This window comes from Dromaius novaehollandiae, chromosome W (genome assembly GCF_036370855.1).
Source record: "Dromaius novaehollandiae isolate bDroNov1 chromosome W, bDroNov1.hap1, whole genome shotgun sequence".
Lineage (NCBI taxonomy): Eukaryota > Metazoa > Chordata > Aves > Casuariiformes > Dromaiidae > Dromaius > Dromaius novaehollandiae.
This window is the reverse complement of record NC_088130.1, coordinates 45,531,138-45,544,927: the sequence shown is the minus strand read 5'-3', so window position 1 is coordinate 45,544,927 and position 13,790 is coordinate 45,531,138. Positions and strand designations below refer to the sequence as shown.

General features: G+C 37.1%; 1 protein-coding gene across 1 annotated transcript in view; it reads right to left on the bottom strand.

Annotated features, from left to right (window-relative positions):
* The window catches only part of LOC135324427 (junction-mediating and -regulatory protein-like), a 71,097-nt gene that overhangs the window by 32,851 nt on the left and 24,456 nt on the right, over nt 1–13,790 (bottom strand). The window contains exons 3-4 of the mRNA XM_064500719.1: nt 5,079–5,229; nt 2,875–3,044 (exon numbers count right to left, since the gene is read on the bottom strand). Coding sequence (XP_064356789.1) covers nt 2,875–3,044; nt 5,079–5,229 — 321 coding nt within the window. The remainder of the gene's footprint in view (nt 1–2,874; nt 3,045–5,078; nt 5,230–13,790) is intronic.

Sequence of the window (13,790 nt, the reverse complement as noted above, 5' to 3'; positions counted from 1 at the left end):
TTTCTACATAAATCGAGATCTTATAATTGGTCTTTTACGAAAATTTAAGACACTATCATTCACTTGGCCATATTTTTAAGCAGTTTTTAGCATGTGACTGGAGTATTCTTTAAACAACCTATATATGAAAAAAAGCAAATACTAATATTTGGTTTATTTTTTTTAAACAGAATTTGTTAAAATGGTAAAAAAAAAATTAAGTGAAACATTAGAAAGAGGACTCTCTTCTTAAAATTCAAGCCAACTCCCACAGTTTTATGACGTTCTACCCACTAAATAACATCCACAAAGATTCAAAAGAATCAAATAGCAGCAGACCAGCTATTCCTCCCCAAAGCTACAGGTAATTCCAAGTAAATCACTTCATAAGCTATATAATCCTCTAACAACATTTTCCACATTACCTTCTAGCATCGTTTCTTTCTCTTCACAAATAGACGTTCCCTCTAAACAAAATGACTATGTATCCCCGAATCCTATGTGCATGGTACACCTGTTTGGCAGACCAGGTATCAGCTGCACCTAACAGCCTCACAAAGCAGAAGACAGGCTGCAGCACGTCTAGCAGGAGAGAATATGGCTTTGGTGGCTTTGGGAAATCTTGAACCCAAACCTTCATAATGCAACAGATGCTTGCTGTATAGGTGCAAGGAAGAGGAATAGGCAGCAGTATAGACCTGTCTAGAGTCAGGGGCTACATGATATCTATTATGGCTCCTTAAGGTTTAATCCAAGAGGTACATTCAGCAGACAAAGACATATTCTCACTACTGTCCATGGCACTAGCTTTTCTTCTGCAATAACGCATGTAATTTTGGTTACCTCTATTGAAGAAACAAGTGGGAAGTGGAGCAGCTACAGAGAAGGGTTACCAGGACAATCAGGTGAACACAGAGCCTATCTTGGCTTGCTTTTTCCAACAAAATGAAAGCTGAGCAGGCATAGGACTTTTCCATAAGTAAATCAGAGAAAATAAAGACCAGGAGGAAGAAGAGCTATTTAAGCTAAAGACCAGCACTGGCAGAAGAATAAACTGTAACTGGTCAGAAAAATTCTCAGAAATTATTAATTATTTTGGCCAGTGCCATGGCAATTTGACTGTCATTTCCATTATCAGAACAGGCAAATTTAGAGTTAACTCAGGTATCTCAGCTGCTACTGTATGGTACAGCATATGCATGTACATCATCACTCTGTATTCAAGTAGTATCTCCAGGTATTTCCACTGCTTCATTATTTCTAATTGATGAACCCATTTATACTGGCATATTTTTTCTAAATTAGTTATCACATGCTGCACTTTGCAATTTGTAATTTCATTCTGTTTCTACAATGTTAGTATCTAGGATTATCCAGTTCTTAGAGTATGATATGACATTTCAATTCTTTGTAATAAAGAAGTCTCCCAACTTTGTCCTCAACGGGTTCTACCTTTATTGTGACTATATACTAACATGAAGAAGATCAATTCAGAGATTGACTCTTGAGGAACTACGCTAACAGACTTCCTTCACTCTGATTCTACAATTCTCCTTCCAACACAGCCTGCTCTTACCTGCAGTTTATACAGGCCTCATCGACTTTGCAATTTTTTATGCTAATCTCTATCTTCTCCAGCTACACTAACAATTTTTCCACACAGTACTTGGAAAATTCTGTATTAAAATCAAACTAGAAGATGCTGTTTCTGCAAATGCAATTATTCATAGAAGTCTTTTTAAAGTATTATACATAGTGAAATACATTTTATTACTACCCAAGTTAGAAAGAGGCAGATGATTTGCATATCATGGTAACCTGGAAAATGTGGTAGCATTCTAGATACTTATAATGTGAACACTTCTCAAGAAACAAAAAGTGCTTGATCAATATACTAAATGAAAACTACACAAGCAAGAACACTTCAACAGAAGCTCTAAAAGAGGCATGTAGTTCTATCAGGCTTACAAATCCACCAATCTAGACAGTGTTAAAGCCTTGAGTTCTCTGCATAATCCCTTCATAAAGGAGCCACCAGTTCAGTGAAATTCTGCTGACTGACAAGCATTTGAAAAGCACTCTAAAAACAAGTAACTGTATGGATAAGATGTAAAATAACACTAGCATGATAACACAGTTCTTAGCACAGAATATCCACAAGATAATGAGTTTTAGAAGAGGGAGAGAAATATTTTTGCTTCAGAGCAGATGTCATAAAATCCAGTGAGTGTGTTCTTTTTCTGCCAAGACATTTAAATGCAGTTTAATGTATGTTGTCTCTTTCCTTAGCAAAATTGTTGCTAGCACCACCCCCTCCAGAACACTGCCTTAATAGTTAGGGTAAGCAAAGAAAGGGAATGCAGTACAAGAGGCTAGTGCTTGTCTGCATATTTACTCATGTTCAGATACCTTCCATCTGGAACGTCAAAATTACTCCAAAAAGATATTTAGGCCTCTGAGAGCTAAAGCGTGGAGATTACACAGCAGAAGATTTCTGTTCCCATTCCTTTTCCCCATTTTATTTGTCTCAGTGGATAATTGTAAAAATTAACAGTAAAAAGATGCAACAGTTGTTAATATGCAAAGAGGTATGTCAAGGTGATGTTAAAACGCCTTTGGGTTTTATTAGTAAGTAGATTAGTTAGGAAAAGGTGAAAGGAAAACATATGTAAGTGGCACAAAAAATACCACACAACTCTATTTGCCTAACATGGTAGAATGGGGGGGGGGGGGGGGCAGAGAGGGGATCAAAATATAGGTTTCTGATTGTAAAAAGCTGAAAAATAGCGACAAGTCTTTTTTATTTCAAAGTACATCAGCCCTGAATCTTTCTCTATTAATGTTTATTTCCTTCTGCATGTTTTATTTTTCTGTTTAAACAGAATGAAAAATTACCTCCTCTTTCAGTGCATGTTTCTTCTGCTCCAAACAAATTTCTTTAGCACGCATCAACTGCAAAGTCTCCTTAGAAACGGCATACTGAAGCTTTTCCATACGTTCCACTGCTGCTGCCCATGCTGCCTTACCAAATTTTTTCTGGTCTGCTCGCATTCGATCGTACACAGCTACAAAACAGGAGATAAAGCCAGTCAGCTTAGCAGTTTACTTTTCAGATCAGCAGTGACCCTATTGCAAGACTATGCACGCATCCGTATCCAAAACACACAAAGCTCTCTTAGCAAAACTAGTCATTTGACAGGCTCTGTGTTCTTAAACTGCATCCCAGGTTTTCCCTGCTTCTGAAAGCCCCAATCAACAGCTACTAGTCTCCCATTTCCCTTAACAACTTCTACAGTGCAGTCATAAGTTTAATACAAATCTGCAATAGAGTGAAGTAAGAACTATAATTTAAAGCAAAAACTTCAGCTAGACCTCAAGTTGAATACTATAAGAATACTGAATTGAATTTAAATTTAAATAAGAAAAGCATCTATTTTTAAATCCAAAAAGCAGGTTTCTTCACAGTATTAATTCAAATTAACTAAACAAAGTACAATATGGCCTTGTTATGCAGAGATGAATCAGAATTTCTCCAGGAAGACTTCAGAGTAGCAGCAATCCTTTGCCTGATTCAGACTTGCTCTTCTTGAGCCCCAGACAACACCTAGGCTGACACACATGAAATTTTTGCCATTTTTAATATACAGAGCAGTCACATGATGCTGTATGCTTAGCTTTGCAAAGCAAAAGCCATGAAAGTCACATAATCAAAAGGGGCAGCATCCAGTCCCTAAGTGTTAGAAGATACCACATGCTGTCGTTAGGTAACTAAAAGAAAAAAAAAAAAAAAAAAAAAGAAAAGAAAAAAGAAATCACTCTTCTCATCTGTTTTCTCCCTTCTGCTGTCTGTTATATTTTGGTATGTGAGACCTCACTGTGACAGACTAGCAGGAGGCTAGGTCTACAGTTGTCAATAGTCTCCAGGCATTTCATTTTCCAGTGTTTTTCCCCAATAATCCTGACATTAAAAAAAATCATGTATATAAAAACAGTATGTGAACAAAATGAAAGTAAGTAACAGTAAAATTACACTCTTTACCAACTAAAAGGGTATTTTACTTGGTGTCTTTGTTATGTAAGAAAAGGAACCAATTTAATTGAAAACATTTAAAATGTGCTCTAATTAAATGGATTCCAACATGCTTGAACTGGTTTGATTGCTTTTTCAAAATAAGGTGCAGTTTCATTTTATTCTTAATTTGATTTATTTTGCACTGACTGCTTCCCTTGAGACAGATCTAGCAATCATACAGGGAGATGACAGGAAAACTACTCATCAATAACAATTTTCTCCCAGGAATACAGCTCATTCATCTGGTTGCCCAATCACTGTTACCAATGCAAAGAAAGAGACAGGGACCTGCAGTCAGGCAGGGAAGAGTGGGACACAGACTCTTTCAGTAGCAGCCCACAGCTAAACTAAAGTAAGTAACGTGAAATGACATCCTCAGGTTTGTTTGCCCTAATTAACTCATGATTTAAGTTAAAATGATATGAGCAAAAGAGTGCAGACGTACATGCAAGTCTCATGCCCTGGTTTAACTGGAACAACTCTTCAGTAAAACTGCTTCATTCTTCAAGCATAGAAATGCCAAGGACCATGAACACTTCTAAACACAGAGTAGTTTTCAACGAGTAGATAAACTGAGTTGCTGCATAATATTTAGAGCTATGAAAAAATTTACCGAAAGGCAGAGGAGACTGGAAAAGGAAATGAGATGGAGGGGAATGAACATTTGCTAGAGTGGTCTGCCACATCCAGTACAGAAGACAAAATCTATCAGGTACTCTGGTCCATAAATCCTTTGCAGACAAACAGAGCAGCTAATGCAATCACATTGAGAAGGTCATTGGAAATTTTATTTAAAAAAATTCTATTCTGTCTGCTTCTGATCACGTTCTGGAAAGAGTCGCTTGTGAAAGATTCAATAGACACACAGTAAAAAATGAATGGGCAATGATGACTGCATTTTCCTCAGGGAGGAATAATCATGGGGGTGGGGGAGGAGAATCACATAGGACAATACAGAATAAGGTAAACATTAAATCAACTTTTAAAGATCTTTTATTTGAAGTATAGGGTAGTAGAAAATAACTACCTTTTTGTGCTTTAGCTGTTATTTCAAAGTATTTAACTGTAAGATCTTGAATAGAAAGCACAGCCACGTGGGCTTTTTTCTGCCAATCAGCATCTTCTTTTTGCAGACTCTCAATTCTTCTGGGGCCTAGGTAATCATTCTCAATCGAGATCTGAAAATAAATCAATCCATAATTAATAACACAATGAACTGCTGCTATTTTGCCAACAGCAATCCGTTTCAGGGTGGAAGGAGGGAATGCGGGGAGAAGGAAAGAGGGAAGGAAAGGAAAGAAAGGAAAGAAGGAAAGAAAAGAAGGAAAAGAAAGAAAGAAAAAAAAGGGGGGGGGGGAGCCACCAGCAAACAACCATGATTTCTACTAAAAGGAAAAAAACCTTTAAAGTGTTCCTTTCTGTTGAAAAAGGTACAGTCAGGGTTTCATTACTATTCTTACTGGAAGCACAACAAATTCAAATATAAGTTTGATTTGCCAGTATCTTATTATTAAATATCTTATTATCTTCAGACAACAAGCATGTTCTACCCAGGCTTTCTTCCAGCAGATAATACTCCATTCTGAAATAAATGAATGCTCTTATCTCAGAAGTGAGGGGCAGGGGGGAAGAAGGTGAAGTAATCTTCTACATTTTGTTATATATGACTTTTCAAAACATATTTTCCTAGTGACTGGGAGTTTAAATATCTTCTCATTGCTAAAACTAAAACAATTTTGTTTTGAAGTGATAACTACCTTTTAAAAATTAGTAAACACATAGCTTTCTCTCCCAAAACTGAAAATATTTACACACTACCTTCCACTGCAGACAACAGACTATATATCAAAGTAATTAAGTATTTAAGTCTGATCATGCCAGATCAAAGCCTTAATTTTGAATATTTTTCATGTATATCAGTCAAGAAGACACCTCACTAGTGTAGACACTTAAAAAAAACAAAACAGAACAAAAACAAGCAAAAAAGTACTCAATCTTCTGGGTCATTAGTTGTTTTAACCTGAAGCTCTAACTGCTCTATTTTTTTATGTTAATTTCACAAAACTTCAAGCTGGTCTCAAACAGCAAACTACAATCAGAAATGTTTTAAGTGACTGTTCAGGATCTACCTTTGAATTTCCACTTACCGCATTTCTAAGATGGATGATTTTTAAAAGCAAAAATGCACAATGCCCTCTATGTAATTGCTAATTTCTTGGAAAACATAGTTCAATATTTTAGTCTATTTCTTGTATATTTCTAAATCCTTTGTAAAGGCAACAGGCAAAATAAAAAATGTGAACAAATGACAGGTGAACATTAATTTTACTGGATGGGTTGTTGTGCAATTTGATGAACCACGAATGTTCCATGATTTCCACAGGGAATGCCTACGAGGGGACACACAAGAAAATTTCCAAATAAAAGTGTATGTACATATCAGTGAATGACGACTAGTGAAGTGAATGCTTTCCAAGTACTGAGAACTATGAAACAGCATGTTCATTTGAAAAGTAGGATTACAAAAATGCAGTCAGAAATCTTCCTCCTCTATTCCTAGATAAAGATGATGTTGGAATTGACATGGGATCACTGAATAATGTGAGTAACATCTTTGTCAGCCATTATTTCTAACAGAATAAAAAGTCCCAAAGTAACAGTTCTTCATATGGTTTTGCCTGCCAAAACATTATTACACACATTATATTATATACACACATATTATAACACACAGCGCAAGCTAGAGATCTATGATGTACAAAGTACAGTTGGATCTTTGTTCCCTAGGGCAGGTATTTACAAGCAACAAAAAAAAAAAAAAAAAAAAAGGAAGCACCTTTTCTTTAGCCGCAATCCCAAATATTTCATCCATACCTTCATTCACGCTGAGGGTATACATATGGCAAGGCACCAAAAACACAAGCACCCCTGTCTGGAAGGAGGTCCCCAAGAACCAGACCAACATAATGCCTCAAGGCTTCAGCAACAGTGTCATGCTTAATGAAAGCCTGAGGAGAGTTCCAGACAGCAGATACACAGGATGGACGCTTTTCACTAACCCTGCTTGAGCCAGCCTGCCCTGCTGCTTAGCAGTCTCACAGTCTGTACCTACATAGCTTGTTATTTAGCAAAGCAGTCACACTCTTAAAATTATTGAGGGTTCTTCCTGAAGCTTCTTGTAGAATAAACAAAAAAACAAAGGCACATCTAATGTTCACAACATACAAGGACCGTACACAAGGCTGCTTCGGCCCTTGCATTATGCAGCTTGGATAAGACGGGGGAGAGAGAGAGAGTCCGTCTCTCCCTCACACACACACAATGTCCATTTCCTGGCTCCGAAGCTATGAAACGATGGAGGAGGGAGCAAGGTTAAGGGACAGACTCCTAGGAATTAAGAGATGTAAAATGCTCAGAATAGGCTCTTGGGCTGATTCAGAGGACTGGTCCTCAGTCAAAGAGGCATTTGTCACTCTTTGGAGAGTGTACTTAATTATAAGATAATACACTGTGACCACTTGCTGCCAGCTGATGGCATCTCAAACAACTCGTGGAGCAGCAGGAGTCAAATGAATCAAACAATATCCAGGGAAATTAACTGTCTATCAGCATGCCAGGAGCTTGGCACTGTGTATTATAAACAAAAGTCATCTTTTACCTAGAACAGCCAGAAATACTCTCATGCAAGGGGAAAGAAAGCAATCAAGTTGCTTTGATATTTCACTTCAAGAGAGGATTTCATTCTGTGTGAAGCAGGCTCTGCCAGAAAGACACTCCAGAGTGGTATTCAGTGAACACGCTCTACACTGTGTCCTTAAAGGCAGGTCCTTGCTTCCCAGCTTTGTTTTTATTAGCTCACTGACTTTCTCAGTGGCAGCAAACTTTGCAAAGTGCCATTTGGTCCCTTGGAAGTTGCCACCCCTGAAGCCCAGGTGCCTGCTTCTCCCGGCAGCATTGCAGTGTTTCTGCCCAAGCCAGAGGCTCCCTGCTCTGAGCTTGTCTGTCACACAGACCCTGTGGTGTATGGGAGTCTCTCCAACAACCTGAAAGTGCTCCAGTGCTGCCCAGAGGAAGAGAATCTCTTCCCCTCTGGCCAGTGGGTTCCACCCGATTTAATTTCTCCATCAAGAAATGTAATAAAGTCATTAAAAATAAGATTCAAGTGTAAAAGAAAATACTGATAGTAACCATTCCAAAGGTAACTACTGGCATTCTTTATAGCCTAAGCCAAATAACTAATACAAATATAAACTAAAAGATGGAGAGCAATAGAGAGCATGCAAACAGCCACTTTTGGCCATGTACCTGGCACACTCTGGGGAGACAGAAAAAGAAAAAACAGAGAGCCATACTGTGAATGTATACATTGACAATCATCAATTACTTAAGAGAGAGGGAAAAATAATAATAATAATCAGTTTTCAAGTGCAACCTACCCAGATAATTAGATTATCTCAGTCACTGATGAAATTTATGTTTGTCACACCGTTATGCAGCAGGATAGACAATCGACAGAGAAAGAGAGAGATGAACAGCCAGTGCTAAAATACACACTGCCCCCCTTGCCAAATCGTTGTCTGAGCCTTACGTTCCAGTTCACTTCTCCATTTAGACAATCCTTCCTCCACAGTGGACTCCACTTAGCCCTGTACAGTACCACTGCAGCAAATATACAGATACACCCAAACATTTTATATTATTTAAAATTAAGATTTAATATATCTTTATATAGAAAAGATTAAATAACTTAGAGTTGTGCCTTATTACAGGAACTTGAAGTTGAAGGCAAGACCTAGACCCTGGTAGTTTAAATAAGGGAAGATAACAGCTGTAATAGGGAGAAAAGTTGGGGAGGAGAGAGGGAGAACCCTTCTACAGAGGTTGCAACTCATGAGGACCATACGGCAGCTCGATCGATTTTCTCAAACTGGCAAAAGTCCTCTTCACCTACACCTTCATGCAATGGAGAAGACGACTCTCACATCTACAGTTTATCCTAGCTGAGAATTTAATCAGGAAATGGGAAACACACATGGGCCATTAAACAGCAATGTGAACAGGCCCATGAGTTTTGAAGATCTGTTTTCTGTATCCCCTTTAATAAATAATCCCCTTTAATGAATATATCTGAAGGGAGTAACCCTCAATAAGAAATTAAAGGAAGCTCTTACATACTTCTGCGTTCCATTACTGTTTGCAATGCATGCATAACACGTTTAGGCTTCCCTTTGCTTATGGCACCTTTATGATGCCAGCATCTTTTGCTTTTATAGTCCACAAAAAGAGCACAGGAATGTTTTATAGAATAAACAGTAACATATAATTAGGATGACTATTGTCCAACTTAGACATGACTAAGAGAAGGTACCAAAAGATAGAAATAGACAGAGGGAAGAAAGAAAAACTAAATCACACTGTCATCTAATTGCTACTTCTTTAAAATATATGTATCTATTTTTGATTCAGTAAAAATTTATTTTAGTTAAAAATTAAGGAACTGACAACATGGTTGAAGTTTTTTCTAACTTATAAGGCTTTTCAATTCCCTAATATTTTCTCAAACTCACTTTTTTGGTTTGAAGTTTTCTCATTTGGACTCAAAGTTCCATAGAAAAAAGTGTGGCCTAAGAGAAAAAACTCTCATCTCGCAAGTAGATCACATTGCCAAATCTACAGTTTTCTTTCTAGTAATCATTTTCCCAAAAAGGACATCCCAGCTAATTCTTCCTAAGCTATATTCACTTTCAGAAGAATACAAGCCTTATGGTAAAACTGTCTCAGGAAAAAAAAATTACCTTAAGATAAAATTTGTATTTGAAGACTTTTATATTTTGCAGGCTAAAGCACTGGATAATGCACTGGAACTAAGAAAATTATGATAGCTTTCACAAAAGTAGTTCTTGGGAAGCACACAAGAGGAGGAAGAAACAGCAGAAGCCATTAACTTCAACACTTCCTGGAAACATCTATTTCCATTGACCACTACTTCAGAGTAATGAAACATAAAAGAACACATTCCTACACCATAGGGATATGTTCCTGGAAGAAAAGCAATTAGTTCTTCAGAGGAAACAAATTGAAAAGAGGTCTCTATTCCAGCCTGTGAGCAAGTGAGTTTGAATCAGAAAGGCAAGACTCCTGCACTGGAGTACAGAGCCACTTTTCTCTAGAAGAGTTCACAGATAGTTACTATGGCTCACTCTGCCTCCCCCGCCCCTTAAACATTCACAGTAAAGAGAGAGTAAAGTAAGCTTACGGAGAGAAAGCATGAGAAACAGATCCGCAACTACAAAATTTTGTTACGTTTCAGAGAGTATGTATCTAAATAAAGGAAGATTCCTCAATGTCTTCAAGGTTCTTTCTGAAGACAGCTATGACAATAAAGGGCAAGACCGACAGAAAACAAGATTTAGGCCAGGTCACATTATAACTTAGACAGGGATCTGTCACCTTTCAACCGTTCCCTTTATTATTGTTCTCCTAGATGGACTCATAATAGGCAGAAAAGGAGAAAAAAAATAAGCTATACCAACAACAGGTTGGTTAATCATAGGAAAGAACAAAAGCAAGCTGAGAGCACACTACAGGCAGCAGAGGCAACGTATTAGAAAGAAAACGGCTTCATACAGGAAAGAGTGTTTTAGCTCAAACATTTAGCAAGCTTTCTTTGACACAGTCCAAGAAGCAACTCACAATCCCATGATCAAGTTTTTGTCTCACGAAGACCTCCTTAACTCTTTCCTGGCCCTCCACAGCGTGTGGAGTATTACTGCAAGGTCTCTTCCTTCTTTCTTTCTTTCTCCTTCTCTCCAACACTGCAAAAGAACATTCATGCACTTCCAGGTTTCACCCTTCTTTACTCCTTCCCATGCAGGAACACACAATTTCATATTTTCTGCATGCTTAAAATCCTTGCAGATTTTCATCAAGATACCTTTTTCAATGCATACTCAGTTTCCGCATCTTTCTTCCCCATTTCCTCCAATATTCTAATCTTAGGTCAGACCCAAGGTTGTCCTAGCCCTGCTTCCAACTGTAACCATTACTAATACTAGGAGAAACAATTTAAGAAACAAGGTTATGGCTTGTGTGATATTTCCCAACTTCTATTACAGACCAGCTCACAGGCTTCTTGAGCTGAAGGCTAATCACTGTTAATAACTGACGGGGCTGCCTCTTTTCGGACTCATAATTATAACTGTGGAAATTACTGCCACAGAGTAAGTGATGTCCTTTTAGTAAAGGGAGGGGGGGGAAAACACCACTTGGTTTTCCTTTGTTTGCAGGCTGTTTTAAAGCACCAAAATTTCATTTGAGGGCCCCCTATTTTTTTGCGTGTGAAATAGTGAAAGAAATCATTCTATATTTCCTTCCCCATACCATTCACGATTGTATAAACCTCCTTCTTATTTTCCATGAATTGCCTCTTTTCCAAACAAAGGTGATCTAATTTATTCTCTCTGTCTCTGCACTGAGGCTATTCATAATGTTTATCCTTATGATCCTTGCTGCCACCCTTTAACTATTCTGATTCTACAGTATAGTTTTGAGAGGGAGAGACTGCAACTACACACAGTGTTTAAGATGCAAGTATATCACGGATATATACAGAGGCACGATGTTGTTTTCTGTTTTTTCTTTTCTAATACTTCAAAACCTTTACTTTCCTCTTAAAAGATGCCAACCAGCAAGCTCTCTTCAGAGAACTCCCCACAGTAATTCTCATACCTTTTTCCTCAGGAGTAATAGCTAATTAAGTGCACATGAATGCGTACGTATACCCACAGATGTTGTCATCAGCGTTCCACCCATGCATTACTTTACATTTATGGACAATGAAATTGCCATTTTATTGCCCAGTCTTCCAGTCAAGCCTTTTGTAAGGAAACTTTTGGAGGGGGGCGGGGGGAGAAACAGCTCCCAAACATTGGTTACATGCCATGGTTTTGTAGTCAGCAGTCTCATACCAAGAGCTCGGGTTCCTCACTGACTCAGACTACCGGTCTGCCTTTCATCATATTGCCAGTTTAGAGCACCTTTTTTTCCAAAAGTATATAAAATCTTAAGTTTTAAAATCAGTAATACATTTTGGTATGAATTCATATAAAAATGAGCCTTATAAATCTACAGGAGAGTGTAACTGAGAATGTAAACAGAGACTGGCATACAACTTTTCCTAGAAAGAATCCAAGAGTATAAAAGCTATCACAGCATAATTCAATATATTACACCAGTTTCTCAAATAAGAAAAGAATATTTTCAACAATGTTTGTTACCTTCATTACAAATCCAGTCATTCTGCATAAACTTAGATTACCATTTCTCCCCAACTCTACAAGTTTTTCAAAATCCAAATTTATCTAATTATAATTTCTAGTGATGTGAGGACACATCCTCAACTACAGATATACTATACAGACTTAGGAATTTTTCAGTGTTTCACTCTGCCCACTGAGTGATATCTTAGTTTTTTTTTTAATTAGATATTTTTTATCAAGTTGTTGTCAACAAGTCACTAACTAGTCTGTAAATACCTGAGAGTGTTGTTTGCCCAAACTAAGGAGTGAAGTTGAGCGGACTGGCATGCAAGTAGTCTTGACATTTTAATTGTTGCTGCTTTACAGTCCTCTAATGCGCCTTATATGTAGCTTTGCTTTCACATTTTTCACTGCAAGATGACTACACACTCAAAAATATAACACAAGATTAAAAAATAAAATAAAAATCCTCAGTTCAAAGACCAGCTAAGACATCAACTATTCTAGAAAAAAATCATGGGTTTAGCAAACAGAGGTCATCTATTTGACGTTTGGGAGCAAGACTACAAATCAGTCTGTCGGAGATTGAAGACCATTCCCCTCCCTAAAACATCTTCAGTTGATTTCCCAAGCATAGGCAATGAATTTTTAATAAATATCACTCACATGATACTCATAATAAGAATGGAACACATATTCATTTTTCATTCCAACCTAGGAAACAATCTGAGATTTTTTTTTAAATATTCTCTCCATTTTGTTAGCTCTTCTTACAATTAAACTTATCTCCCGCTTTGAACTTGCTTTCAAAGTATGAACCCTTTTTTCCAAAAGTTAAAATGTTAAATGCAACATAATTTATTTCAAAGTATTTTATTTTAAACAAATCAAAGTCAAATTAGCTATGCGATTCAATACTACTACAGTTCACCATCAAGTATAAAAACAAAAAATAAACCACCATACATCTGAGCCAAAGTTAGATTTTCCTGCTTAAAGGAGCTTGAAAGAGCAACATAGACTAATAAATGATTCTATAATTTCAGAAAAACCCTAAATTATATTAAGCTATTTATCAAGGTAATTACTGCTCTAACCTCTTACTTCCAGTGTTAGATCTCAACATTAGTACATATAAAGTCCTTAAGCCTTACATTCAAGTGAATTCATGTATGTTACTCAAGATAAGGAAAATGCATCCAATGAAACTAAGAGTACTTTTAAGTATATATAATGTATAATTACATTTTAATGTTCTCATTTCCCAAATCTGAATTGAGGTAGTTACGACTGTAGTTTCTCACCTGTACAGAGATTGTATCACTACTCGGTTAAGCAAACACAATCCAACTCAGATCCTCAAGAATGCTTGTGTCAAAGTTTTGCTGACACCTACATGTTGGCTATGAAACAATTTATCTTATGTTTTATTTTTAGTCTAATCCCAAGCATAATTTTTAAAATGTATCAACAAAAGAAAG